The 27,370-nt window shown below is 49.5% G+C and overlaps 1 protein-coding gene across 1 annotated transcript in view; it reads left to right on the top strand.

Annotated features, from left to right (window-relative positions):
- The window catches only part of LOC135239418 (astrotactin-2-like), a 383,732-nt gene that overhangs the window by 64,367 nt on the left and 291,995 nt on the right, over nt 1-27,370 (top strand). The window contains exon 2 of the mRNA XM_064308056.1: nt 8,684-8,871. Within this exon, the coding sequence (XP_064164126.1) occupies nt 8,684-8,871 (188 nt within the window). The remainder of the gene's footprint in view (nt 1-8,683; nt 8,872-27,370) is intronic.

Genomic DNA, 27,370 nt, shown 5'->3' on the forward strand with positions numbered 1-27,370 from the left:
AGCTTACATATAGGGGGAAAAGTATACCATTGCGAGGGTGGTACATTGCTTCTAACCGTTTGAAGAATTCAAAATTATAAGTCAGTGTTCTAGAACTCCGCTGACTACAGTTACCAGTAGTGATTGTGTCCTCTGCATTAGAATGTTCAGTTAAAATCATTCTAGTCACATATGTGTGATCTTACGCAATATACAATATAATATACTGCGCTATGCCTAATCAGACTGACACAGGCTCTGAAAGGTTAGGCAGTGATTGACAGGCACCGATAAAACAGAACCTCATCTGCCCGAAGAGGTCAAATTTTTACATTTCTGAAAAAAATTCATAATACAGCTGTCTCCTGTACTGTGTGCGCTGCATATTTGCCCTTCATACTACCACCTGGCAGGTCATATTTAATAATGTCGCAACATCTGTATTATGCATCATTAGGAAAATAATTCTCGATGTTTCATCAAATCCCTTGCAAATACATGCTAATGGAGGTGTTGTGAAGTAGCAAGCAGGTTAAACAGGGTTACAATGTGCACGGCTGAGATCAGCAGATGTACGGCACGAGGGCAGTATTTTCGAATGATACGCATTACAGGCGTTAATGTTAAACGAACGGTGTATAATCAACCGTTAACCATCACCTGATATGGCTTCTCTTTTCCGTGAAAAAGGGGTCGTTTAGGGGTCGTTTAACACTCTACTTCTACACTCTACACTCGCTGCTTCTTCCCCGGTCGACTGGCTCTTCTGAACGGACTCTGAAGTATGATGACCGTAATAACGCTCTTTTGATGATTGCGCACATAAAGAGACGGAATCAAAGTCCAGCGCAATTTCACACGCGGTCCGAGGAGGGGAGGAGGAAACGAGCGTGCGTCCATCTTAAGAGCACTGGGGGAAACGTGTGCCCTGAGCTGTTGTTCCGGGCTCTTAATTGGCGCCTGCGACGGCGCCCGCTGTGTTTTAGCGGGAGTGTAAATTGCTTTGACGTCGGACGGCGTTGCAGTAAACGCTGAGGGTTCCGCGGCGGTCGAGCTCGTGGTTTCCATAGCAAACGGGGTGGGGGGCGAGGGGGGGGGTGGAATGGAGGATTGGGGGGACGAGATCATTATGATTTTAATGCACTGTATATCACACACACACCAGGGTTCAGGGTTGGTTTTTTTTATGAAGCTCTTTCCGACGGCGAAACTGATATGCCGTTTATGCGCGGGAGAAAAAAAACTTAATGGAAAATTCTGTGATGTAACAGGTGTAATTTGCAGCTTTGGGGATACATTATTATCCCGGGCACCTCTGGTGTTGTGAATATATCCAGCCCTGACTTCATTAAAAGCGAAAAAAGAAATCACTCACACACACACACACAGTAAGCCGTTCTCTTATTCGCTCCGAGCTGCCCACCTCGCTCCGTGCCAGCGGCCCCCGTTAGCGTATTTATTAGGGCATTAGGGCATGAGCGCACCGTCCCTCGCCGTTTCCTGGGATGTTGGCGGTTAGGAGCGACTCCCCGGCGGCCGGTGGCGGAGTTGAACGGGCTCTCGGTCTCCCGTCCGGGTCGGGACCGCGGGTTCCCCCCCCCCTCGCCGACGGCCCTCCCGCTCTCGCGCTAACCGACGTTTCCTGACGCGCCGCCGCGACGGTGACGCCCCTCGCGGCGATCCGGGCGAACGTTTCCGCATGGGCGATGCGGCGCTTCGGCGAGTCTTGAATCCTGTATATTATCCTGGGGACGTTCGCAGACGCGATTCAGATCAAAAACCGAATCGGCGACCGAACGCCGGACGTCTTTGTGTAAGCGCCGAGCGCCGCGCGTTTAATGGGGGGGTCGTTTGCGGCAGCTGGACCGGCGCTGCGAGGCGGGGCTCGTCTACCGTCACCCGGCTACGGCTCGAGGACGGAGAGGCGGGTCCGTCGCCGCGGCAGCCGGAGCTGAGCTGACGGCCGGGGGGGGGTTGGAGAGGGCTCGTCTCGCGGACATATGGAGGGACGGCTCCAGCCAAAACTCCGCCCGGGGGGGGGTGGGTCCTGCTTGACCCCGTTTCGCAGTACCGAGCTGGGGCTCCTCCAAATCGAGTCCTGGCCGTGGCGAGCCACGTTTGGGGACCGGTTTTACGGTCCTGGGACGCTGCGCTCGCCAAAACGAAAAGGCGAGCGCGATCCGATGATGCATCATGGGTAAACTAGAGGGCATCGCGCTGGCAGCCGACGCTGTGCCCATTTGTTCGCTGCGAGTTCGGCCAGCTTGTCCACGCTTGCAAGATATTCGCTTGGCGAGACAAAAGGAACAGCGCTGGCCTGTCGGGGATTTGAACCCGTAACCCCCTGTTTGTGAGGCCGCCCCGGTGACGCCCTCGGTTGCCAGCGGACGGCACCCTTCCAGGCTGCTCGTACGCCCGCCTCCTCGGTTCATCGTCTGTGGGGCCGACGTGCTGCTAGCCGAGTTCCTTTTAATGAACAACAAAGGGGTCGTGTCCATGACAACTGCCGGGGCTGCGTGCGAGGGAGAGAGACGCAGCTTCCCCGGCGACCCGTTGCCCCCCCCCCCCCCACCCCTCCCACTCCCCCTGCCCCCCTGCCCCTCTGCCCCCTCTCCTCCTCTCACATCAAAGGAACCGCCATCCCGAGGAGTTTCGCTGAAAGGGGAAATTCGACGTGAAATTAAAGCTGCGGGTGAGCGGCGAGGCCGAGGTTCGCCCGCGGCCGGATGTACGCGGCGGCCGGCCCTGCCGCCGTCTGCGTCTCCCGTACGCAGCCGGGTAAAACAGGACCCGGGCGATCGGGAGCGTGGCGTAATGGTTAAGGGTGCTGCTCTCGCACCTCCCAAGGTTGCCGGTTCAATTCCACGCTGGGGCTGTGCTTTTACACCCTTGAGCAAAGGCACTTTAACTGAACCGCTTCAGCTAATATTAAATAAATGAGTGGGTGGATTATATTATATGATGTGAGGAATGTCAGCTGTACAGTTGCTCCGGTTAGCGTGTCTGCTCAGTGGCTAAAAGATGTGCGGTGTCACACGCGTTTGTGTTCTCAATGCGACCCGGCCATTCAGGCCGAACGGAGGCCAACCCCCCGCCCGTCCGCGGCGATGCCGTTAGCCTCCGCTCTTTTCTCTCCATCCGGCTATTCGTTTTGACTGGAGGAGAACATGGCCGTCGACGGTTTTTGAATTGCGCACGCCGCAGAGCTAGGCGGGGGGGGGAAAGGAATGCGTGGTTTTTCCGCCTCGACTCAAATGACCCAAAACGGATTTTAAAAAGTGCTCTTTCAGCGCTAAAACGCGATTCGCTGAAATCGATAGGATGCTGAGCCGTTTCTTTTCCGCGCTCTGCTGAAGGAGCCTCATGGTTCTGTGACGTGCGAGATGAGTCTCATTGTCAGACACTGTAGCGTTTCCGGGGGGGTTGGGGGCCATCCTCTATTCTCTCGTACTTTCTGAGACTCTGCACCAGTCAGAGTAAGGGGGTATGTCTCGGTGACAAAACAGAACTGCTAACCCCCCTCTCCCCCCCCCCCTTAAGGGCGAAATCAGGACGGTGCTCTTTATGGGAAAGTTTGCGGGGGAAATCCAGAGTGGGGGGGGGGGGGGGTATTCCCCCCGGACTAAGCCGAAACCCGGCGTCTCGCTGGGACGATGGGGGCGTGGCGCCGATTAGGGGAGGTTCCGCCCCTCGCCCCCGCCAGCGCGCGCCTCTGATTGAGCCGATTAGGAGAGGTGCCGGATGGTCCTGGCTGGATTTCGCGGTCCGGATCGCTCGGTCTCCGCACGCGCTCGTCCCCTCAGATTTAACGGCCTAATAAATCTCCCCCTCCCCCGGCTCAGCCGACTGCTGCCCGCCCCCCTCCCGACGGACCTGGCGACCCCCCTTTTTAAAGGTGCCGCACCGATGAGGTTTCACCTGCAGTAAATAAAATCCGTCGGTCGTTATTGTTACGCGTGAGGGGTGCAAATTGACCGGAGGACGGGGTAGAGATGCCGTTTGTCACTTTACTTTGTCGGAGTGGAACGCCCCCCGTTCCCCGCCCCCAGTGGGCCGGCTCTCGATCTTGCCCCGCCCCCCTGTCACAGTGGAGCCCCTCCCCTCGCGAGCCAGCCCCCCCCACTCCCCTCACTTGGCCTTGCCCCCCCCACCCGTCACATTGGAGTTGGAGCCCCTCCTCCTTCCTCTCGCTTTCGCTCTCGCCCCCCACCCCCACCCCCCCCCCTCTCGTTCTCGCCTTGCTTCCCCTCCCCCCGTCACAGTGGAGCCCCCCCGCCCCCCGCCCTTGCCCTTGGCTCGGCTCAGGGTGAATCCGATGCGATACGTGTGGGGGTTTTAATTCATGCTCTCGCGGCGGGGCTGGGGCCGAGGGGGAACAGGCTGGGGTGGTGACATCACGCCCCCTCCCGCTCCCATTACATCGCTCACCCCGGAGGTCAAAGGTCGCCCCGCCTCGCATGACGGACAGGTCGAACCCGGCCCCCCCCCCGTGTCGCTGCGCGCCTGTCACCCTCTTCTCTCACACCGCGCTTAACGTCTCCCAGAATGCCTTGTGCTGTCATTTATTCAGATAGATAACAGAATTATGCCAACATCTGTGCGATATTTCCATAAGGTTTCCATTGATGTTTATGTTGATAAAATGATGATGATGAGCTCATTCATTCATATGCAGTAACCATTGTAAATATATCAGTTATTTCAATCTAGTTCCAGTATATTTTCTTATCTGTCTATTTATGATTAGAATGTCTGCAGGAATGGAACGAAAAGTGGTAATAATCAGTTGACACATGCTTACCATCGCTTATCTTCCATGAATAATTTCATATGTTCGTGAATCTGGCTTGTTATTTTGGTAATAATAGCTTCTCGTTATGACAGGAACTTTGGCCTCCCCGTCTTAGCTCAGGTGTGAATCGCGAGATGTTATGCAAAACTAAATCTGGTTCTCCTGCCAAAAAGAAAAAAGTGGTCATTTATAGATCATGCTCGATTAGCTCCTGCTTCATTTTCAACCATGAAAACGGGAAGCACAGTGAAATTGAAGCAAAAAACGAGTTGTGTGTGTGCGCATGTGTATGTGTGTGCATGCGCGTGTGTGTGCATGCGTGAGTGTGTGTGTGTATGTGTGTGTGCGTGCGTGCGTGTGTGTGCATTTGTCCGTTGGGACTAAGGCTGGACTGGTTCTTTTTGTTTTCTTGGCAGACATATTTGATCAAACATTCGCCAACACACACGCACACGCACACACAGGACACGACAACACACACAACTCCCATTCCGATGTCTTATTCCGCGAGCACTCCACAGCCATTAACAATATTCCACTGAGTTCCTGCAGAGCTTTGTTAACTGCCTCTGGCACTTTTAAGGTTAAGGTTTTTAATTTGCATTTCTTGTCACCGCATTATATTTTTATTTAATTTTTCGTGCAGCTACCATTTAATGCCGACGCCGGTATTGTGTGGCACGTTGCTCCTTGCGTGAAATGCCAAAGCCCAGCAGTCGGTGCTATAATTTGAGCTGCTGTTGATCTCCGATAATAGCGGGCGGACGGAACACTGTGGAGCGCTGGCTATTTTGGACCCGGTTTTAATGATTGTTCTGGAAACCGTCAATGGACAGCAATCGCAATCATGTCCTTGAAATCTTCATTCTCTTTAGATGTTCCAATGGCCTTCTGTTTTTTTTTTTGTTTGCTTTTTTTACATTACAAAAGAGCTTCGTGTAATTGCCTTTGATTGAGAAAGGCTCACCGAGACAAAGAATCCCGCGACGCTAATCGTAATTATCGTTTATCTTTAATTGACGCCTGTAATTATGGAATTATATACGCGGCCATTTCTCTCTGAAGCGGAGGCTGTTGATTTTTTAATTTTTTACATTTAAAAAAAATTCTAATTTGCCATCCTAACCAAAAAAATCTGAGCTGAACTGCGGAGTGGAGACACCTCTCCTTAACGCACGTTTCCATCGGTTCCGGTCTTGGTGAGCGGGGCAAAGAACTGTTTAAACAAAGCTTTCCATCGCGTCTTTGTGGACATTAGCGCTACTCTGAGCTGTTGAACTTTCCTGACTTCCTGGAAGGAGTTCAATCACAGCAGAGGAAAGGTCATGTGATCCACAGAAATTCTCTAACCTCTATATCCAGCCCTCAGAACCCCCCCCCCCAGGGCTTCTTAGAGCTCCTCTTTGAAGGCTGTGAATTTGGAGGCAGGAAATGGTCTTGAGAGAGAGAGAGAGACTAAGAGAGAGGGAGAGGCAGAGGGAGAGGGGTGTTTTGGCCTGTCACAACCTGTGAATAACGATAAAATACCACTATATATTATTATTATTATTAGTAATAATAATAATAATAATAATAATAATAATAATATTAATAATGATAATAATACTAAATTGAATCGAGTAATATTTAATAGTTAAATGTTATATAACTGTCATTTCTGCTGTTATTGTTTCTGTTGCCTTGCATTGTTACTGTGATTGTTGTTATCACTGCACTTTGACAATATGCATTTTGAAATATGTCATGGCAATAAAGCATTTGAATGAGAAAATTTGAATTTGACAGAGAGAAACAGAGAGAGGGAGAGGAAGGGAGACAGAGAGAGGGAGAGTATCTGTGAGAGAAAGACAGACAGACAAGGAGAGAGAGAGAGAGATGAAGTGCAGAAAGGAGAGGGGAGAGAGAGTTACTCCTCCCCCACTCTGCCAGTCAGTTTGTTTTCATCGTGTGGTTAAATCATTTTATGAGGTAGGTTACTTGACTTTTTTTTAAGTAAATTTTGTATCACTGTACCCGCTTTGGGTGCCCATTAATGAAGAAGGATTTCCAAAAAAAAACAAATGTCAGGGCCATTATTTTCCTGTTATCATTGCTGAGCAGGTACTGTGAATGCAGATTTAGGGCGTTTGGGATTGTATGGCACAGGCCCTGTTCTCCAAGGCTTTGAGTTTGGGATTCTGTGGGAGGAATATGAAGCCGAAACTCAAGTCGCGCTTATTATACGAAAATGGACAGCGATGCCTCTGATGTCATTCTGGAATAACCCCCCAAAATAAAACATTGACCTCAGACACCGTTGCTCGCGGGTGACGTCCTGGGGGCCACGGCGGCCATGTTTACACTTCACCGTGCGAGCGTTTGGGTCCGCGACGCTTTGCATGCTGGGATATTATTTGCATAATGATTGGCTGAGTCACGCTCGAAACACCAGCTGTCCCTCGTCTCCTCCTCGTGTGCCGCCCACTCGTATTTTACATTTGATTTAAAATGTTAAATTTAAAATTTAAAGCAGTTCAACTGTAATGCTACACTTCAGTGATCCTTTGTTTAGCATACGTGTAAGCATTTACACAAACAATTGCACTAAGTACCCTTAGCTGCAGCACTTGAACAACACTCACAATATAATATGGCTATTTGTGTCTTCTATTCCGAGACCAAACTGTCCACACTGAATGAAGTTACGTAGCCTCAACGTAATACTCACTGTATTTCCTAGATTAAGGCCACTGTAGTGTCCAGTGTTTGTCCTTTTGCTTACATAAAATTATGATTTGAGCACATCCATGCCAGCCTGCATCCCTCATGTCAAACAGCTGAAGCCAAGCAGGGTTGAGCTTCATCGGTACTTGGACGGAAGGATAAAGCATATCCTTCCTTGTCCAGAGGATAAATTGCTGCTGGCAGTGTTGTTGTTTGGCCAACAGGGGGCGCCCTTCCTCGTGGGCTGAACACAGCCCGTTGCCCCAGGACGGTGATGGAGAACAGAGCTGTAACAGGTGGTGTCCTTTAGGGCGAGATCTTAAACTGAGGTCATGGCTCGCCATACTCCTCAAATATGCGATTATAAAGGAAGCCACAGGGTTTCCAGCAGGAAGTTATTTTTGACATCGTACATTCATTAAATTACATTACAGGCATTTAGCTGACGCTCTTATTCAGAGCGACCTACGCAACTTTTTTTACATAGGGTTTTACATTGCATCCATTTACACAGCTGGATGTATACTGAAGTGATGCAGGTTAAGTGCCTTGCTCAAGGGTACAACGGCAGTGTCCTACCAGCGAATCTTTAGGTTACAAAACCAGCTCCTGTACCCATTACACTACACTGTCGCCCCTAATAGGTTTTTTTTATTTTAAAAAACAACTTTATAAGTCGATGATCTATTTTGAGGTTGTACGTATGTAGCTGTGCTGGTCTCCCAGTCCAGCCGTATTCTCTGTGTGATAAAAACACAGAGAATGCGCACACTTTGTTGTACGTTGCTCTGGATGAGAGCGTCTGCCAAATGCCTGTAATGTAATGTAATGTAATGTACACCGCTACGCTGGAGAGCTTCTGCTTAATAAATGACCCTCAGTGTGAATGTAAATGCTTGCACCTCTGGTGTGCGCGTTCGCCCTGCTAATGAGTCGATTTTGGCTAGCGGAAAATGCGTTCTCACTCTATAAATCTCTGGATTCCTTCCCACCTGGGGGTTTTGTCCCCGCCACTGTTTGAGCTTTTTTTTTTTTTGTGTGTTTGTTTATTTTTCTTCTCACCTCACTTGCTGGTTTTTCGGGGGTTCGGTCTGGGTCTTGCCTAGTGTTTCCCTCTTTCCTGTTTCTGTTCGGTGTCTCTGTGACGGTCTCTGTGTAAAAAGTAAATGACTGAAGCTGAACTGAACGGCGGTCTCTCCTCTCCCTCAGAGATGTCTGGCACCGGGGCGGAGATCTCCCTGGTGCACTGGAAGCAGCAGTGGCTGGAGAACGGCACCCTGTACTTCCACGTCTCCGCCAGCGGGGCGGAGCAAGTGTACCAGGCCACGCCCCCCACCGCTCACGAGCCCGCCCACGTCCTGCACGAGCACATGCACCTGCTGCACATCTCCATCATGGTGAGCGCCCGTCCCCACCCTCCCCCTTGCCCAAATCCCTCCCTGTGGAAGCGTTAACACTCAGTGCTCATGGGAAACTGAGTTTTCGTGTGCCTGCTGCACACCTCCATCATGGTGAGCCGGCCGCGCACATCACTTCACCCGTCCCCACCCCCTCCCCCTTGCCCAATCCCTTCCTGTGGAAGCGTTAACACCCAGTGCTCATGGGAAATTGAGTTTTTTCCCGAATTAGCCATGTTGTGGGGATTAGCAGTGGATTTTTTTTTGTTACCGGTTAGGTTTTCTTTGGGTGTATTAGCTGAGTCTCGTCAGATTAGACGTTGTTTCCTTGCTGTTCAGAATCACTGTCCATCCAAGGGAACACCATCTCTGGGCTAGAAAACAGAGTTTAGTTCCATATTTATTATGCAAGAAATTCAACTGCAAAGTGCCTTAAGCTTGTAATGTAAAATGTGTATAGAAATTAAATAAAAATAAATTATAAAAAAGACAAAAAGACAAGTCATAACTCAAGAAAGTGTCATAACTGTCAGAAATATGTCTTTTTATATATGCAAATTGACTGTTGTCTGACAGATACTTAGTTAAATCAGCCATATAGATATATTATGAGATAATGGTTGTGCAGTTAGCTTTTTTTTTGCTATAATTTTAGACGGTTTACTTTAAAGATGGAATACACCGAGACTGGTTTTATATTTGTAATTATGCCTCTGTTGGACGAAAGCAATGAAGAGAAAGGGATGTATTTTTCCATCCGAACACATGCGCTTTTTTTGACTTGTGTTTTACAGCTAATCATAAAAAATTCGCATCCAGCGGAGCAGTGCAGCTCTTCATTAAAAACACTCCGGAGCCTTCCGGGTGAAGCCATTACCGCTTGTTTAGTTCTTTTGAAGTCCGGGCTGGAGTGGTGAAATAGCGGCAACCAGTGTGTCCAAGTCCTCAGATGACACATACACACACACACATACACATACATACGTGCGCGCACACACGCATAGACACGCACGCACGCACGTACACACACACATACACATACATACGTGCACAAACACATGCATAGACACGCACGCACGCACGTACACACACACATACACATACATACGTGCACACACACATGCATAGACAGGCATGTACACACACACATACACATACATACGTGCACACACACATGCATAGACACGCACGCACGATCGCACGCACACGCACGCACACACACACACACTCATGCAAACGTGCACACACACACACTCACACCACACACACACACACACACACACACACACATACACACACACTCATGCAAACGCACACACCACACACACACACATACTCACACTCATGAAAACGCACACACACACAACACACACACACCACACACACACACTCATGAAAACGCACACACCACACACACATACACACGTCTTTGGGCGCTTCAAGGCGCTTTTTGTAGCTGTGGGCGTGTTTAGAGTTTGGCATACTCTTTTGCGCTGAGTTCAGGTAGTCCTGACTGACAGGGCGTCCGCGCGTCTGGGCGGACCTATCAGCTGTGAAACGGGAGGAAATTGAAGGTGTGAGAATGGAGGTGGAAGAAGAGGGAATCTTTAAGATCAGCGTACCTGTCTGGCTGCACTGCCCGGAGTGATACCCGATTTCTTGAGTACGCATCGTTATGTGTAATTCCGTCAGCTCGCTGACAGATTCAACAAGCCTCTCTCTCTCTACACCATGTCTCTGCTGTCTCTCTCTCTCTCCCCCTCCCTCCCACATCACTCCTGTCTCTCGCTCTCTCTCTCCCCCATCATTGCTCTCTCTCTCTCTCTCCCACATCACTGCTGTCTCTCTCTCTCCCACATCACTGCTCATTCTCTCTCTCTCCCTCCTCTCTCTCTCTCTCTCTCTCTCTCTCTCCCACATACACTGCTATCTCTCTTTCGCTCTTCCTATCCTCAGTCACATTCTGTCTCTGTGCATCTGCGCAGACAGCTGGCCTGGGTTTGTCTGGGGTGAAGCAATTCACGAGGCGCTATTTATACGCGTCGCACTAGGGCGTGCTACCTAGCTACCGTTAATTCAGTAATGTGCACATTGACATCGACCGTGCCAGTCATTAAAAGCCACTGCCTGAGCCGGCCAGAGGAGGAGAGGCTCCTCCCCCCTTGAGTCCCCTAGCCCTAGGCTTGTGCCCGTGGGTGGGGTTTAGGCTCGGGTCCATTGAAAACCGTATTGGACGAATGCTTGTCAGATGCCTAATGCAAATAAATTTGAGTTCGATTTAGATTTTTATTAGTGCATGTGGGGGGAACGAACTCTGGCAGGGTGCTTGATGTTGAGCATGCGGAACATGGACAGGCTCGGTTTGGTGTTAGCCGTTGAGACCAGCTGAAAACTGTGATTTGTGCGGCATTGACTACATTTCCCAGAATGCCTCAGTTTTTATTATTTTTTTAATAGTACAACCCTTTTGAAAGGTGTTCCTCACAATTCTGCATACCTGGCTTATATTTATATTAGGACATGTAATTCTTTGTCTACTTCACTGATTGACTGAATGATTGGTTAATACCTTGTTACCTTTGCATGCAACAGGAGAATTCATAAACAGGCATAAAAAAATACCACTACCAACAGTAGGATGGGGTCAGAAAAAGACTGCTGGAGGACCTTATTTAGTGGAATCAAGCTACACCTCAGGGCAGAGGGATAGAGATGCCTGAGGCAGGGATCATGGGAAATGTAGTCCTTAGAGCTGTGCTTTGGGTAACACCCGTCCTTTCTACTGGGAAACGGACAACGGCCAATATCCACATACCAACTGTGTTCACTGAAGAGTTTCACAAAATGGCTTCCGATTTGTGAATCCTTTAAAGACAGGTTTACGAAGCTCTGCATAAGTTTCACTTTCCTTGATCATTTAATGGTTTTTGAGCAGTGCATTCATCTCTCAGAATCTTTGTGGTGTAATTGCAAAAATAACTACCATTATGCATTATAGTCATTCGATGGATGGAGTTTAGTTTTTTTTTTGCCGGTTTGTACCGCATTCAACTTTAATTTAGATGTACGGTTGTGGAATTGTTGTACACATTAAGGCAATACCTACGAGCAACTCTTGTGGCTTACTAACAATAATAAGTAATACTTTAAATGTCTATATTTTTATCTGGATTCATCAGATTTTTGTTGAAATTTATATTTATTTGAAATACTATGGGAGAAGAGAAAGGGCTGAATGGCTTTTTTACCAGAAAGTAGCAGGGAACACTAAGGATCTGGCCAACCAAGCACTTCTCCTGGGTTCAGCTCTACCATCTTGCCCTTTGTTCATTAAGGATGGTTAGTGGTGTGAAGGTGATGATTAGACCGTGTTGTGCACCACACAGATTGTATCTGTGGTGAATTAAGTGAAGTTACACTTAATTACACCCCCCTGTGGGGGTTCATTCGACCCATCCTGGTTACTCAGAAGCAGTGGGGCAGCCGCAGTGCAGCGCCCGGGGACCAGCTCCAGCTCTGAGGCCAGTGCCTCGGTCAAGGGCAACGGCAGGTGTGCAGTTTACCTGACACGCGTGTCTTTCACGTTAAAAAAAAGCCATGCTCCGTGACCCCCGTTCTGAGCTTTCCTGTCCCCGCCCACGCCTCCTCTGGGCCAATCGCGCGCAGCTCGGCTGAGGGGCGGGGCGGGGCGGGGCGGGGCGGTGAAGGCCCGCCCTCTTCCTTCGCGGCTGGCAGCTGAGGCTGTGTAATATGCAGAGTCTTTTTTAGCATCGATTGGCCTGGAGCTCTTCAAGGGGAACCACCATCGATCTGCTCGCATCCCCAGCGCGGGTCTTTCCTGCGCTCACCGAGCTGCTGCAGAGGGGAGGCCCTGCCTCTTTGTTCTAGCAATCTCTCTTTCTCTCTCTCTCACTGTCTCTCTCTCTCTCACTGTCTCTCTCTCTCTCTCTCTCTCACTGTCTCTCTCTCTCTCACTGTCTCTCACTGTCTCTCTCTTTCTCTCTCACTGTCTCTCTCACTCTCTCTTTCTCTCTCACTGTCTCTCTCTCTCACTCTCTCTCTCTCTCTCTCTCTCACTTTCTTTCTCTCTCTCTCTAAAGTTCTGATGTTGCACTGTTGCGAAAGCAATGAGATACACAAATGACAAGCAAACCTCAGCAACCAAGAAAAAAGGGAAAAAAAGTCTAACATCTCCCCATACACACACACACACACACACTTGCGCGCATGCGCACACACGCACACACACGCACCCTGTTCTCTCTCTCTCCGGCTCTCTCTCTCTCTCTCTTTCATGCTCTGTGTCTCACTCACTATCAGAACTAAAGGCAGATTTTCATTGTTTCATTAGGTTAACAGTGCAAATATGAGCCTCATATATATTTACGGTACTTTGTGTATGTGTGTACATGTGCATGTGTGTATGTACTTATGTATATGTGTGTGTGTGTGTGTGTGTGTATGTGTGTATGTATGTATGTGCTTATATATAATACACACTCATGTATGTGCATATAGACATGTCAGCACTCGCGTGCCACTGATCATTGCTGTGATTGGCCGATTTTTCTTACCTCACTCTCTTTGTTCATAACATGCATATTAACTGATAATAAGCATTCACATTCCTCTTTGAAATCATAAAATTATGTTTGCAGTAAAAAAAACATTCTGTGGTTTTAGCGTGGTTTTGTGTCTGTATGAGTGAGGGGTGTGTGTGTGAGTGTGTGTGTGAAGGATGAGTGTGGGAGGGGTGAGTAGATGAGTGTGAGGGGTGAGTGTGTGTGTGAAGAATGTGTGTGTGTGTGTGTATGTGAGTGTGTGTGTGTGTGTGTGTGTGTGTGTGAGCAAAGAGATCAAACCCTCCTGCAAGACGACAGAAGGGGACTTTGAAAGAGCAAGCGTTGCTTCCTTCCTCTCAGCTACTTTGAAAAAAATGGAAATGAAAATGTGAAATGAAGCAGCGGACGACTCCCGTGTGTTCTGGGACTCAGCCGAGCTCACCTCAAATTAAGCGGGATTGATTGCTACGAGGCCGTCCCCGACAGATCCCTCCGCTTTCATCCCCGGTGCCCGATTCTGGCGGGACGGGGGCGGCGGGCGGAATTATTATTAACGCCTCCCGCTAACCGCCCGGCCGCGGCGGAGGAGTCGCGCCGGCGGCGCCCATCGGGCCCCGGAGACGTGCCGCCGCGCCCGGCAACCGCGCCGAAGCAGCTCAGCGGGGGGAGGAGCCGAGCCCGCCTGTGCCCAAATACTGCGGGACCTGGGAGAACGAGAGGGGGAGAACGGGACAGGGGAGAGAGGGGAGGAGGGAGGGAGGGAGAACTGGGGAAAACGAGGGAGGAGAGGGGAGAGGGGGGAGGAGGGGAGAGGGGGAGAATGGGGAAAACGAGGGGAGGAGAGGGGAGAGGAGAGGAGGAGGGAGGGGAAGGGAGAGGGGAGGAGAGGGAGGGGAGGAGGGGGGAGAACTGGGAAAACGAGGGGAGGAGAGGGGAGAGAGGGGGGAGGGAGAGGAGGGAGGGAGGAGGGGAAGAACTGGGGAAAACGAGGGGAGGAGAGGGAGAGGGAGGGAGGGAGGGAGGGAGAAACTGGGAAAACGAGGGGAGGAGAGGGGAGAGGGGGAGAGAGAACTGAGAGAACAACGGGAGGGAGAGGGAAGGGGGAGAGAGAGTGAGGGAGTGAGGGAGAGAGACGGAGACAGAGAGAACTGGGAGAACGAGGGGAGGATGGGGGAGAGAGTGACAGAGGGGGGGAGGCGGCAGAGGGACAGAAGAGGGCTGGGGGGGAGGGAGAGAGAGCAAGGATGCAGATCTCATTTCACCTGTGGAGGGGGGGATGGAATATTTTCCTTAGGATTCTTTTTTTTGGGGGGGACACTATCAGTACCAACCAAAACAATGTGATAAAACAATGTGTTTCTCCAAAACTTGGTGGAGAGAGAGAGAGAGAGAGAGAGAGAGGGAGAGAGAGAGAGAGAGAGAACAAGACAGAGAAAGAGGCTGTACACAGAGTACAGCTGGCTGTCTGGTTCTGCTGTGCCGGTGGAGAGTGATCCTGTTTGAAAGTGGCGAGCGGGGGCTTGATTTACTGTCAATAATACTGCTCCGCTGAAAATGGTTGCCAAGTGACACAGTTCTTAGTTCATGTTAACAGTTTATTTTAAAGACTCAATAAAGGCAGACAGCTGGAAGCTCGTCCAGTGACATAATTCCTCTCTGAAGGTTTGGTCTGTGTGCGGTCTGTGTGCGGCCTGTGTGTGGCCTGTGTGTGTGGTGTGTGTGCGGTGTGTGTGTGTGGTCTGTGTGCGGTCTGTGTGCGGTCTGTGTGCGGCCTGTGTGCGGCCTGTGTGCGGCCTGTGTGCGGCCTGTGTGTGGCCTGTGTGTGTGCGGTGTGTGTGGCCTGTGTGTGCGGTGTGTGTGTGATCTGTGTGCGGTCTGTGTGTGCGGTCTGTGTGCGGTGTGTGTGCGGTCTGGGTGTGGTGTGTGTGTGATGTGTGTGGTGTGTGTTCGGTCTGTGTGCGGTGTGTGTGTGGCCTGTGTGTGCGGCCTGTGTGCAGTCTGTGTGCGGTCTGTGTGTGGTGTGTGTGTGGCCTGTGTGTGGCCTGTGTGTGGTGTGTGTGTGGCCTGTGTGTGGTCTGTGTGTGGCGTGTGTGCGGCCTGTGTGTGGTGTGTGTGTGGACTGTGTGTGGTTGTGTGTGGGCCTGTGTGTGGTGTGTGTGGTGTGTGTGTGGTGTGTGTGTTGTGTTTGGCGTGTGTGTGGCCTGTGTGTGGTGTGTGTGGACTGTGTGTGGCCTGTGTGTGGCCTGTGTGTGGTGTGTGTGTGGTGTGTGTGTGGCCTGTGTGTGGTGTGTCTGTGATGTGTGTGTGGCATGTGTGTGGTGTGTGTGTGTGGTGTGTGTGCTCTGTGTTTGGCGTGTGTGTGGTCTGTGTGTGGTGTGTGTGTGGCCTGTGTGTGGCCTGTGTGTGGTCTGTGTTTGGCATGTGTGTGGTCTGTGTGGATGTGTGTGGCTGTGTGTGGTGTGTGTGTGGTTGTGATGGTGTGTGTGGTGTGTGTGGTCTGTGTGTGGTGTGTGTGGTTGTGTTTGGATGTGTGTGGCTGTGTGTGGTGTGTGTGGTCTGTGTTGGGTGTGTGGGCCTGTGTGGGTGTGTGCAGGCTGTGTGTGGCCTGTGTGGGCTGTGTGGTGGTGTGTGTGTGTGTGTGTGTGTGGCCTGTGTGTGGTGTGTGTGCGGCCTGTGTGTGGCCTGTGTGTGGTGTGTGTGTGGTGTGTGTGGTCTGTGTTTGGCGTGTGTGGCCTGTGTGTGGGTGTGTGTGGACTGTGTGTGGCCTGTGTGTGGCCTGTGTGTGGTGTGTGTGTGGTGTGTGTGTGGCCTGTGTGCGGCCTGTGTGTGGCCTGTGTGTGTGCGGTGTGTGTGTGTGGTGTGTGTGTGGACTGTGTGGCCTGTGTGTAGCCTGTGTGTGGTGTGTGTGTGGTGTGTGTGTGGCCTGTGTGTGGTGTGTGTGGCCTGTGTGTGGTGTGTCTGTGGTGTGTGTGTGGCCTGTGTGTAGTGTGTGTGTGTGTGGTGTGTGTGGTCTGTGTTTGGAGTGTGTGTGGTCTGTGTGTGGTGTGTGTGTGGCCTGTGTGTGGCCTGTGTGTGGTCTGTGTTTGGCGTGTGTGTGGCCTGTGTGTGGTGTGTGTGTGGTCTGTGCGTGGTGTGTGTGGTGTGTGTGGTCTGTGTGTGGTGTGTGTAGTCTGTGTTTGGCATGTGTGTGGCCTGTGTGTGGTGTGTGTGGTCTGTGTTTGGCGTGTGTGTGGCCTGTGTGTGGTGTGTGCGGCCTGTGTGCGGCCTGTGTGTGGTGTGTGTGTGGTGTGTGTGTGGCCTGTGTGTGGTGTGTGGTGTGTGTGTGGCCTGTGTGTGGTGTGTGTGGTCTGTGTTTGGTGTGTGTGGTGTGTGTGTGTGGCCTGTGTGTGGTGTGTGTGTGGTGTGTGTTTGGCGTGTGTGGTGTGTGTGTGGTCTGTGTGTGGTCTGTTTGGCGTGTGTGGTGTGTGTGTGGTGTGTGTGTGGTCTGTTTGGCGTGTGTGGTGTGTGAGGGGTGTATGTTTGGTGTGTGTGTGGTGTGTGTGTGGCCTGTGTGTGGCCTGTGTGCTGCCTGTGTGTGGTGTGTGTGTGGCCTGTGTGTGGTGTGTGTGTGGTCTGTGTTTGGCGTGTGTGGTGTGTGTGTGTGGCCTGTGTGTGGTGTGTGTGTGGTGTGTGTGTGGTCTGTGTTTGGCGTGTGTGTGGTGTGTGTGGTCTGTGTGTGGTCTGTGTTTGGCGTGTGTGGTGTGTGTGTGGCCTGTGTGTGGTGTGTGTGTGGTCTGTGTTTGGCGTGTGTGTGGTGTGTGTGGTCTGTGTTTGGCGTGTGTGGTGTGTGTGTGGCCTGTGTGTGGTGTGTGTGTGGTTCGACCCACTACTCATAGTGAACTGCTTAATTGCTTTCATCTGTTGAAGTCTGTCAGAAATACCACTTCATGGTGGGCTGTTCAAGTTAATATAATGCAAGACCATCTCTATCATATTCAGGGTCATTGCCATGATCATCATCAACATCATCATCAGAACCATCCTATCATCATCATCATTGTCACCGTCATCGTCATCATCAATTTCAACATCATAATCACCATCATCTTCATGACCCTGATGCGGATGACGATGGTGATGAAGATTATGATGATGGTGCTCATCCTCATTATCATCACCGCTATTTTATTTTTCTACTGATGCACTGTGCTTTGGTATCCTTACGCATTACAGTGAGGATCCTTACGTGTCTTTACACATTCTATCGATCTCTGACATTGCATTGTTACTCTAGTGGCGACTTAAAAGAGCACGTGTTGACTTAAAAGGTGAGGTGCAGCCTGGCTAAGTTTGCTAGCATTTGTTACTTTGGTTGTTTCGGCACCTACAATTAAAGAGGGTAGATAATCTTTCAGTCAGTTTTGTGAAAAAATAAATAAAACCTTGCTCGTTTCTCGTTTGGGTTGTCAGGAGGCCAAGTCTTTTGACAGTGCAAACGTATTAACCTTTCTATCGCCCTTTCCAAGCCCAAGTCAATAAATATCAGACCGACAGTGACAGCGTCACTGCAGTCCATGAGCACGAGAAATATTCAGTCAATCCTGTCTGCTGTTTTTTTTTTTTTTTTTTTTTTTTTTGTCGGAAGATGATCAATGTGTCACAGGCATCGAAACAAGAACGGATGAGGCGGGGCGGGGGGGGGGGGGGGGGCGGGGGGCGGGGGGGTTCCCGAAACGAGTGTGTTGATCTTTGTCTAAATTTGAAGGGACTGGCTGTCTGGCATCTCATTAATCAGTTCCAATGTAATTCATAACGCTAAAGATGTCCGCGTAGCATACTAATGTGTTTTTCAGTGTCTTAAGCATTTTGTTGTGAAATGAAATCACAATGGGAAAGAACAGCTGGTCCGACGTCTTTTATTTTCATTTCCTGGGGGGGCTTTTGAGGCTGTGCTTGTTTCTTTTTTTTAGGGGTGTTTTCTTGATCTAGCTATCACACGCATCCATGGATGTCTATTTTCACAGTCGCATCTCAGCTGTGAATATTGATGAATTGCATTTCATGGAGCTTCTTTAAACGAGAGTGCTTTGCGTGGGGGGGGGGGTTAATTTCGACCGCCAGCCGTGTGTAGCCCCCGCCTTGGCGAAGTGCAGATGCCGTTGTGGCCAAACACACACTCATCACCATCAGATGGGGAGGAAATTGAGGACTTTATCTTCGTAATTAAAGCAGCAGCCCTCTGGACTCTTTCCAAAGTGCAAAGCGATGAGTCTGTAGTAGCTCTGGATGGGTAAATATGCCTATTGTTAAAATCGTGATTTCAGTATTTTTATTTATTTTTTTGCTTAATTTCTATGTAGTGAAATCATATATTGAGGATGATGGTGATGGTTATTATTATAATAATAATTATTATTATTATTATCATCAAAATCAATGATGATGTTTTGTTTTATTATTGAAGTACATTACATTACATTTACTTGGCAGACGCTTCTATCCAAAGCGACGTACAAAAAGTGCATTTCATGGTCATGGACAACTGCTGAACACAGGTTCAGTAAGGTACAATACTTATTTTGTACAGCTATTTCTAGCCAAGAACACAGTTCACAGTGAACGCTATTCTGACCTAACCTCTGCAAAGCCAACTAGGCAGAAGAATAAGCTACAGTATTAGGACAAATACAAATGACCAAAGTGCTGGGATGGGGCAACATGTAACAAGTGACATGAAAAGGGGGGGGGGGTTTAATATATAAAAGAGTGAAATATACAGTGTGGTGGTGGTTAGTCTAGGTATAGTCTGAAGAGATAAGTCTTCAGGCCATGGCGGAAGATGGATAGTGAGGGGGAGGTTCGGAGAGAGACGGGGAGTTCGTTCCACCACTGGGGAGCTAGGGTGGAGAAGCTCTGTGATCCCTTTGGGCGGGTGGGAGGGGTTACAAGGCGCCCTGCTGCCGCAGAGCGGAGTGGTCGAGCAGGCACATAGAACCGAGTCATGTCCTGCAAGTAGATGGGGGCTGTCCTGTTGGCAGCAGTGTAGGCAAGGGTCAGGGCTTTGAACCGGATTAATGCAACAAAACTTAATTCTTTTGAAAATTAAAAAGAAAAAAAAAAGCACACAGGTGCCCGAAGAACTTTGGCCTGTTAGTGTATGTATGTATTTGATTGAAAATGTGGTCACTGTGCTGTAGGAACTTTGTAAGTACCAGGGTTGCCCTACTCTTTAAAATCATTTTGAAAAATAATTATAATATTAACAAAGTACTAACGTTAAATTCAAGTGAAATAATTTATTTTTGTTAATTTTCAGATACAGTTTAAACTTGACATTTTGCCGAATTTAGTGATTGTTTAAAACTTGCATTTTAAGTGTAATATGAACAGTCCTCTTGGAAGCTATTCCTGGATCAGGTACCCACGTTCTGCTCAGCGTTTCGGGGTTTGGACCGGGGTTAAGAGTCCGTCCCTGCAGCGCTCCCGTTCACGGACATCGGCGTTGCGTTTCGCCGTCTTCGCCCGCGCTCTGTCGCGCTTCGACGCGGCCCGCGGCGAGCTCTTCGCCGGTCGGGTAGATTTGAGGACTCCTCACCTCGGTGGTGGAGGGGGAAGAGAGCGGTCACTCATGGCAACGTGCCGCAGAAAGACCTCAAAATAGCCGCGGCGCTAAGACGACGGCCACGAAGAGGGAGGAGGCGGCCGCTTTATCTGCCTGTCGACGAGAAAAAGAAAACGCACCAATCTTATCCCTTCGGGGGGCGAGTGAGTGTGTAGGCGGGGTGTGTAGGCGGGTGGGGGGGGGGGGGGCAGAGGTACATGTGCCCCCCCCAGCAGCAGGTCAGGGGCGAGCTGGCACCACACAGCGACGATTAAACAGTCGCTGTTGATTTATGAGGCGGGGGGGTGGTGGGGGGGAGAGGGGGGGGGGGGGGCGGAAAGCTCTGGAACCTTTCTCTGTGGAGAGAGCAAGTCTGCCCCTGCCCCCAAACCCCCCCTCCCCTCCCCCGGGGCCTTGTGATTAATTCGGCCGGTTCTGCTGCAGGGGATGCTGTAATGAGGTCACCCCAGGCGCTCGGCGGTTGTCGCTGAGTTATGTCCGCCCGCGTGGAGGCGGGTTCGACCGGGCTCCACATTCGGTTTTACTCGGCCCGAGGTCGAACATTTTCCGCCCCCCGCCTGTCCTGTCATATTTTGACTTGCGATACTTCACTTTACATTACGTCGGTCCAAATGCAAAATAAGTCACAGTTGAAACCAAGGAGCGACGCCCTTTCCCCAGTCCATACCCTAAAATTATCTGTTACCAAGGAAAAGTCGAAACTGATTCTGGGTCAGCTCTTCAGCTCTGTGATACTTTATGAACAGATGAACAATTTTATTGCTGGAGTCTTCATTTCAGAACACATCTTCTCAGCAGTGCTGTTCGCTCAAAGAATTAAAACTTAATTTATGAGGTATTTTTGAAGTAATATGTATGACTTTTTGAGGTACAAAAGATCATGTTTTTGTTTTATTTATCGTGTACTGAAATTGCACCGTGTGGTGCATCCTTTGAAGGCTGGTCAATTAGTTTCCCTAGCATTAGGTTACGCGTACATCATCTTTGAACTTTAAATTGGATTCAGGCGCTCTGGAGAAATCTGTATGTATTTGATGCAGCAAAATTGTTTGGCTCACTGTTCCAAGTGTTCCTTCCTTTAAATCGACTGATTCTTTAAGACCTGGTGCCTTGTAGCCAAGCAATTCTTTTCCCCCTAGGTTAGCATTTTCCGGGGAATTGAACTCTGTATCTCTTAGTTTGAAATTCAAAAAGGCTATGAGTCATGAAATGAAGATAAGGGGACACCTTAGACAGTTTTGAAATTCAGAAGCGATGCATAAAGCTGCGAAATGCAGATAACGTCGCTTTGTGAAACTTTATCACTATAATTTGCGGTGTGACTCAAGTTTTTGATGCCATGTCTCGGTTGGATATTGACAGAAACGAATGGCCATATTATGCATGATTTTTTTTTTTGCCTTGCTGTGGCCCTGTGTTTACAATCAAAGAAGTGTCCTCCTCCATCTTCAACCTTGCCCACTCAACCTGAGTACCCCACCTAATGTGGCTGGAGGGGGGTGGGGGGGGGGGCTAGGGGGGGTATTTCAGGAAACATGATTATTGAGTTTGCTGGATGACTGCGCTGAGTAAAAGCTGGAAAAGTTCTTTTTACTTCAGTCAATGTTCCAGATTTGGGCGGGTGCTAGGTTTTACTCAGCGCAGTTATCCAGCTAACTCGGTGATCCTGCTTTGTGAAACAGGGCCCCGGGATAGTTAGAGGTTAAAATTTCTGACAGGTTCAACAGAAAACAAGCCATATTCTGTGTTGCTTTTCATTCCCTTGGTGAACTTCAGCTGGCGCTACCAAGAAAAAGCAATTCCAAGTCTAACGCTAGTTCTTGAACGGGCCCTGTCGGATTGTCTTTTTGTTTAACTGTTTATCTGGGCTTTTCGGCTAGCAACAAACACCCTGCTGAAATATGATCCCAAACCACAGTCTCTGTAGCCACACCCACCCCTCCCCACTCAGAAAAGAGCGCCACGCCCAGAAATATCCCTCACACATTTTAGAATAACAAATACAGTTAACGGTGCACAAATTTGGCAAAAGGGCGTAAAGACGGTGCGTCATAGCTGTGCCTCAGCATGGTTATTTTATAATATTTTCAAGGTAAAAATCCTGCATAGTATGCCTTCAAAGACCAAGTTGCCCTACTCTGCAGGCACCCATTGGCAGAAGAGCACATTTAGCAAAAGATCTGCTTACGCATTCATTTCATTCACTTCAGTCAACCTCCCTGTAGCTATTTGACATATGGCACATTTTCTCCGGTTAGACCAGAAGTTATGGATTTGCCGCGTGGCACCAGTAAGGGCAAGGTAGCCGGAGCAGCTGAGGTTTTAACGCACAACTGCCCGTCTCCTGTGCCACGGTCGTGCCCGTGCCCCCGCACGCGAAACTCAATTAAAATCGCACCAGAGGGATGCTGGGAAGCACGTCGGGCGGTTATTCCATTAGTCGGAGGACCTGGTTTTTTTTTTTGGGGGGGGGGGGGTGCATAGAGAAACGGATATGAAATACGGTTTTCCCCAACCACCAGAGAGATGAGAGGCAAAGTTTCTTTACTGCCCTTTGTAAAAGTAATAATTGACCGTCTTGTTGGTCGTGATTGTTCTTTGGCAGCGATGTCCATCTTCAGTTCCCCGGCATCCTTAAAACGCGGTGGTTAGTTAGCGCTTCTGCTTTCATCCTCCGTCTGGAATAAGCAGCTCGGGGAAGGCTTCGTACAAACAGTGATGTTTTCGCAGCGTCGGTGTACCGCGGGAGAAGGACACGGCGATCAAACCGCGAACCTGCCGGCGAAGTTTCGAAAAGGGGAGAGGAGCGACTTCGCGTTTCGCGCCGGGCGAAATTAAGAATTAAAGTGGACCCGTCGCGTGAATAATTGTTCGACGGCTGATTGGTTTCCGCGACCTCCCACTAAGGCTCGATTTTCGCCGGCTGTTTCGCGTCTGTGGCGAATATTTAAGCAGAAGTTTTAGGGCTAGCACATTGATTATTCCCCCTCTGCCTTCCCAACCAAGGGAGAAACGGACGGGTGGATAGATAGATTGATTGATTAATGGACAGATAGATTTCTGTCGTTCTGCACAGTGCTGAACCTAATGAGATAGATAGGTAGATATATAGATAGAAAGATTGATAGATAGAGAGATGGATGGTTGGAAAGATAGATTGATAGATGGATGGGTGGGTGGATAAATAGATAGATCTGTCTTTCTTTGCAGTATTGAGCCTAAATCACACTGCTGAACCTAATCATATAGATAGATAGATAGATAGATAGATTTCTGTCTTTCTGTGTGGTGGTGACCCTGTTGCACAGTGCTGAACCTAATCAGATAGATGGACAGGTGGATGGTAGATAGTTTGATAGATAGATAGATAGATAGATAGATAGATAGATTTCTGTCTTTCTGTGTGGTGGTGACCCTGTTGCACAGTGCTGAACCTAATCAGATAGATAGATAGATAGATAGATAGATTTATGTCTTTCTGTGTGGTGGTGACCCTGTTGCACAGTGCTGAACCTAATCAGATAGATGGACAGGTGGGTGGTAGACAGATTGATAGATAGATAGATAGATAGATAGATAGATAGTTAGATAGATTGATAGATATATTTCTATCTTTCTGTGTGGTGGTGACCCTGTTGCACAGTGCTGAACCTAATCAGATAGATGGACAGGTGGGTGGTAGATAGATGGATAGATAGATTGATAGATAGATAGATTGATAGACTCTACTTGAGTGTTTTCTAACAAGGTGAATGAGTGTAAATATCCCTTTGGTGTGTAACCCTTGGTGCCCTGGCAGTAATAACTCTCTGTGTTATGTTGGCGGGGCAGTGGCCTCTGTCGCGGGAGAGCGAACATTCACGGGTTTGATTTGCAAGCCAAATTGCGCGTTAATCGTTTCCCCCGGGGGAGCGCGGGGCGCCGTAATTGGACGAAACGGAGGTGGCGCGGCGAGTGACAGTTTGATTTGTCACACGGCGGTTATCTGGCCTCGTGCGCCGCCCGCCCCGGGTGGCCTCGTCCTTCACAGGAGGAATAAAAAGATTTCCCAGCGCCATACGCCCCCCACCCCCCCACACTTCCACCCCCCACCGCACGCCAGCGTCGCTGTCGACAGTCGCCGGTGACACTGATGTTCATCAAAAGCAGCCCTGCGTATCAGTGAGCGGCTTGACTGGGGCTATTATGGGGAGGGCGATTCATCATTTAACTGGGAGAGCGGACCCTGCAGCCTTCTCCTCCTCTCTCTCTCTCTCTCTCTCTCCCTCTCTCTCTCTCTCTCTCTCTCTCTCTCTCTCTCTCTCCTCTCCCTCTCTCTCCTCTCTCCTCTCTCTCTCTCTCCCTCTCTCTCTCTCTCCCTCTCTCTCTCTTCTCTCCTCTCTCTCTCCTTCTCTCTCCTCCCTCCTCTCTCTCTCCTCTCTCTCTCTCCTCTCTCTTCGTTTGACAGGCCTCCCCTCGATCTGCTCTGGAGAGCGTCCTGACTGTGTGTGTTGTGTGAGTGGTTGTTGTGTGAGTGGTGGTGTTGCTTGGAGTGAGTGTGAGTGTGTGTGTGTGTGTGTGAGTGAGTGTGAGTGTGTGAGTGTCTCTCTGTGTGTGTATGTGTGTGCGTGTGTGTGTGTGTGCGTGCGTGCGTGTGTGTATGCGTGCGTGTGTATGCATGTCTATGTGTGTGTGTGTGTATGCGTGTGTGTGTGTGTGTGTGTGTGTGTGTATCGTGTGTGTGTGTGTGTATGTGTGTGTGTGTGTGTGTGTGTGTATGGTGTGGTGTGTGTGTGTGTGTGTGTGTCATGTGTGTGTGTGTGTGTGTGTGTGTGTGTGTGTGTGTGGGTGTGTGTTCGTGTGTATGTGTGTGTGTGTGTGTGTGTGTGTATGTGTGTGTGTATGCGTGTGTGTGTGTGTATGTGTGTGTGTGTGTGTGTGTGTGTGTGTGTATGTGTGTGTGTGTGTGTGTGTGTGTGTGTGTGTGGTGTGTGTGTGTGTGTGTGTGTGTATGTGTATGTGTGTGTGAGCGTGTGTGTTCGTGTGTATGTGTGTGGATATTTTCCTCTGCGCCCGCGTGTCAGACTGTGTACATACACGTCTGCTTTTGTGAAGCCTGACTTCACGGGTCTGGTATTATTGACCAGAGCAGCTTATCCCGCCAGGAGAACATTTACTCGCCGTATCCCAGGTCTGGCCGATCTTATCCCAAAAAAGGGTGCGAGTTGCGCTACCCCAGCGCCGTGACGCCTGATTCCTTATCGAGGCCTTGACTGAACACCGTGATCAGTTACACGTTCCCACCCCTTGCCTCTTTAACACCGCCGGCCGGGGCTGCTCCGGTGAAACCCCCGCGTTCTGGCGTTGCGTCGCGTTGCGCGCGGGCGTCTGCTCTCGGGTGCACCAAGCTGAACAGCTGCCGCTGAGCCCGCCACGGAGGCCTGAGGTGTTCCGGCAGCATCACGCTATCGCAGGAGGAGGGCAGCATGGCCGCCAGGCTCTGCATCACAGAGCACGGCGGCGACCGAAGCTACGGACGAGAAGATCAGCCTCTCTCGTGCCAGAAATCGTTACGATTGTTTCAAAACGCTCGGCGTGAATAATTCTTCGTTCGTTATTTCATCAGATAGGACGGAGCCGAGGGGATGTGCTCCCGTCTTCTTTTGCTTCAGGTGAAATTTGAATGGGGAAAATCGGTTAACCCCTTAGCCGACCCTGAACGTAGCACGACGCCGAGGTGTATCGATTGGGAACCGTGAACCAGGAACCGTCGATGGGCTCTTACGAACGCGTGCCCGCTCACTTTATAAACAAGTCTCTCGAAAGTGGGATTCATACACGTGAGGTTTGATGTTCGACAGCAGAGCACGTCATGTACGTACATCAGAAACATGTCGAAATAAGGCTCCTTTGATGCTTAATAAAGACTTTAACTGCGTTGTGAATTAAATTGATAAAATTATATTTTGTTTAAAATCAATCGATGTAAATAAAGGTCTCGCGAAGCAGGAGGTCAGGGTGGGTAGGTACTCCCTTCGCAGGGTTGATTGGTGATGAGATTAGGAACGATTTACGAAGCTGTCGCGAACGGTGTATTCTGTGGTTAACGTGCTGAGGGATGTGGCAGTCAATTGGAATGAAGTTTCGGCGAAGGCTCACGGAATAAATCGTTCCATTCAAAACCGATAAAGCCATTAATGTTGCATTACTGGGGCTCTCATAGGCGTGTGATGTAACATTGACTCAGTCTGTCGAATGACTCATTTCCTGAGGCACTTTAAGGCTGATGCTAAAAATCTTGACAGTTCCTGTACTGAATGTAGCCAGCCAGCCAGCCAGCCAGCCACAGAGCTAAATGTAGACTTTCCCAGCGTGGAATGTTTTCGTCGGTCGATATTTCCTCACCTCGCTGCGAAACGGCGCCCCCTCTGGTTGACTGGCTCATCGCAGCTGCCTGTACGGGGTGCGTTGGATGCGGGATCGACCAGCCTAAAGGAGCAGCTAACTGCACGTGCTGCTGGCCCTCCTGATTTGACAGAGCTCATTTGACAGACACGCTCAATAAAACTAAAATGTTTTAGGTTTTTCTTTTTTGTTTGTTTTTTTCTTGTTTCCGGCGAACGTGGAAACAAACTTTCTGAACTGTGTTTGTGACAACCGAGGACACGCGATAATGGAATACCGGCCTTTGCAAATATCGGCGTGATTTAATTAAGCCGGCTTCTGTGTTTTGAACGTTACAACCTGGTACATTTCCGTTTCGTTCTCTCAAAAAATAGCAGTTGACTTGGGAGATGTGACAGTGTATGTGGTACACTGTCTTGTTTGGTTATCAAAATGATTAGGGAGTATACTGTCCTGTTTGGTTATCAAACTGTTTAGGGGAGTATACTGTCCTGTTTGGTTATCAAACTGTTTAGGGGAGTATACTGTCCTGTTTGGTTATCAAACTGTTTAGGGAGTATACTGTCCTGTTTGGTTATCAAACTGTTTAGGGGAGTATACTGTCCTGTTTGGTTATCAAACTGTTTAGGGGAGTATACTGTCCTGTTTGGTTATCAAACTGTTTAGGGGAATATACTGTCCTGTTTGGTTATCAAACTGTTTAGGGAGTATACTGTCCTGTTTGGTTATTAAACTGTTTAGGGGAATATACTGTCCTGTTTGGTTATCAAACTGTTTAGGGAGTATACTGTCCTGTTTGGTTATCAAACTGTTTAGGGGAGTATACTGTCCTGTTTGGTTATCAAACTGTTTAGGGGAGTATACTGTCCTGTTTGGTTATCAAACTGTTTAGGGGATATACTGTCCTGTTTGGTTATCAAACTGTTAGGGGATATACTGTCCTGTTTGGTTA

This window comes from Anguilla rostrata, chromosome 14 (assembly GCF_018555375.3).
Source record: "Anguilla rostrata isolate EN2019 chromosome 14, ASM1855537v3, whole genome shotgun sequence".
Classification (NCBI taxonomy): Eukaryota; Metazoa; Chordata; class Actinopteri; order Anguilliformes; family Anguillidae; genus Anguilla; species Anguilla rostrata.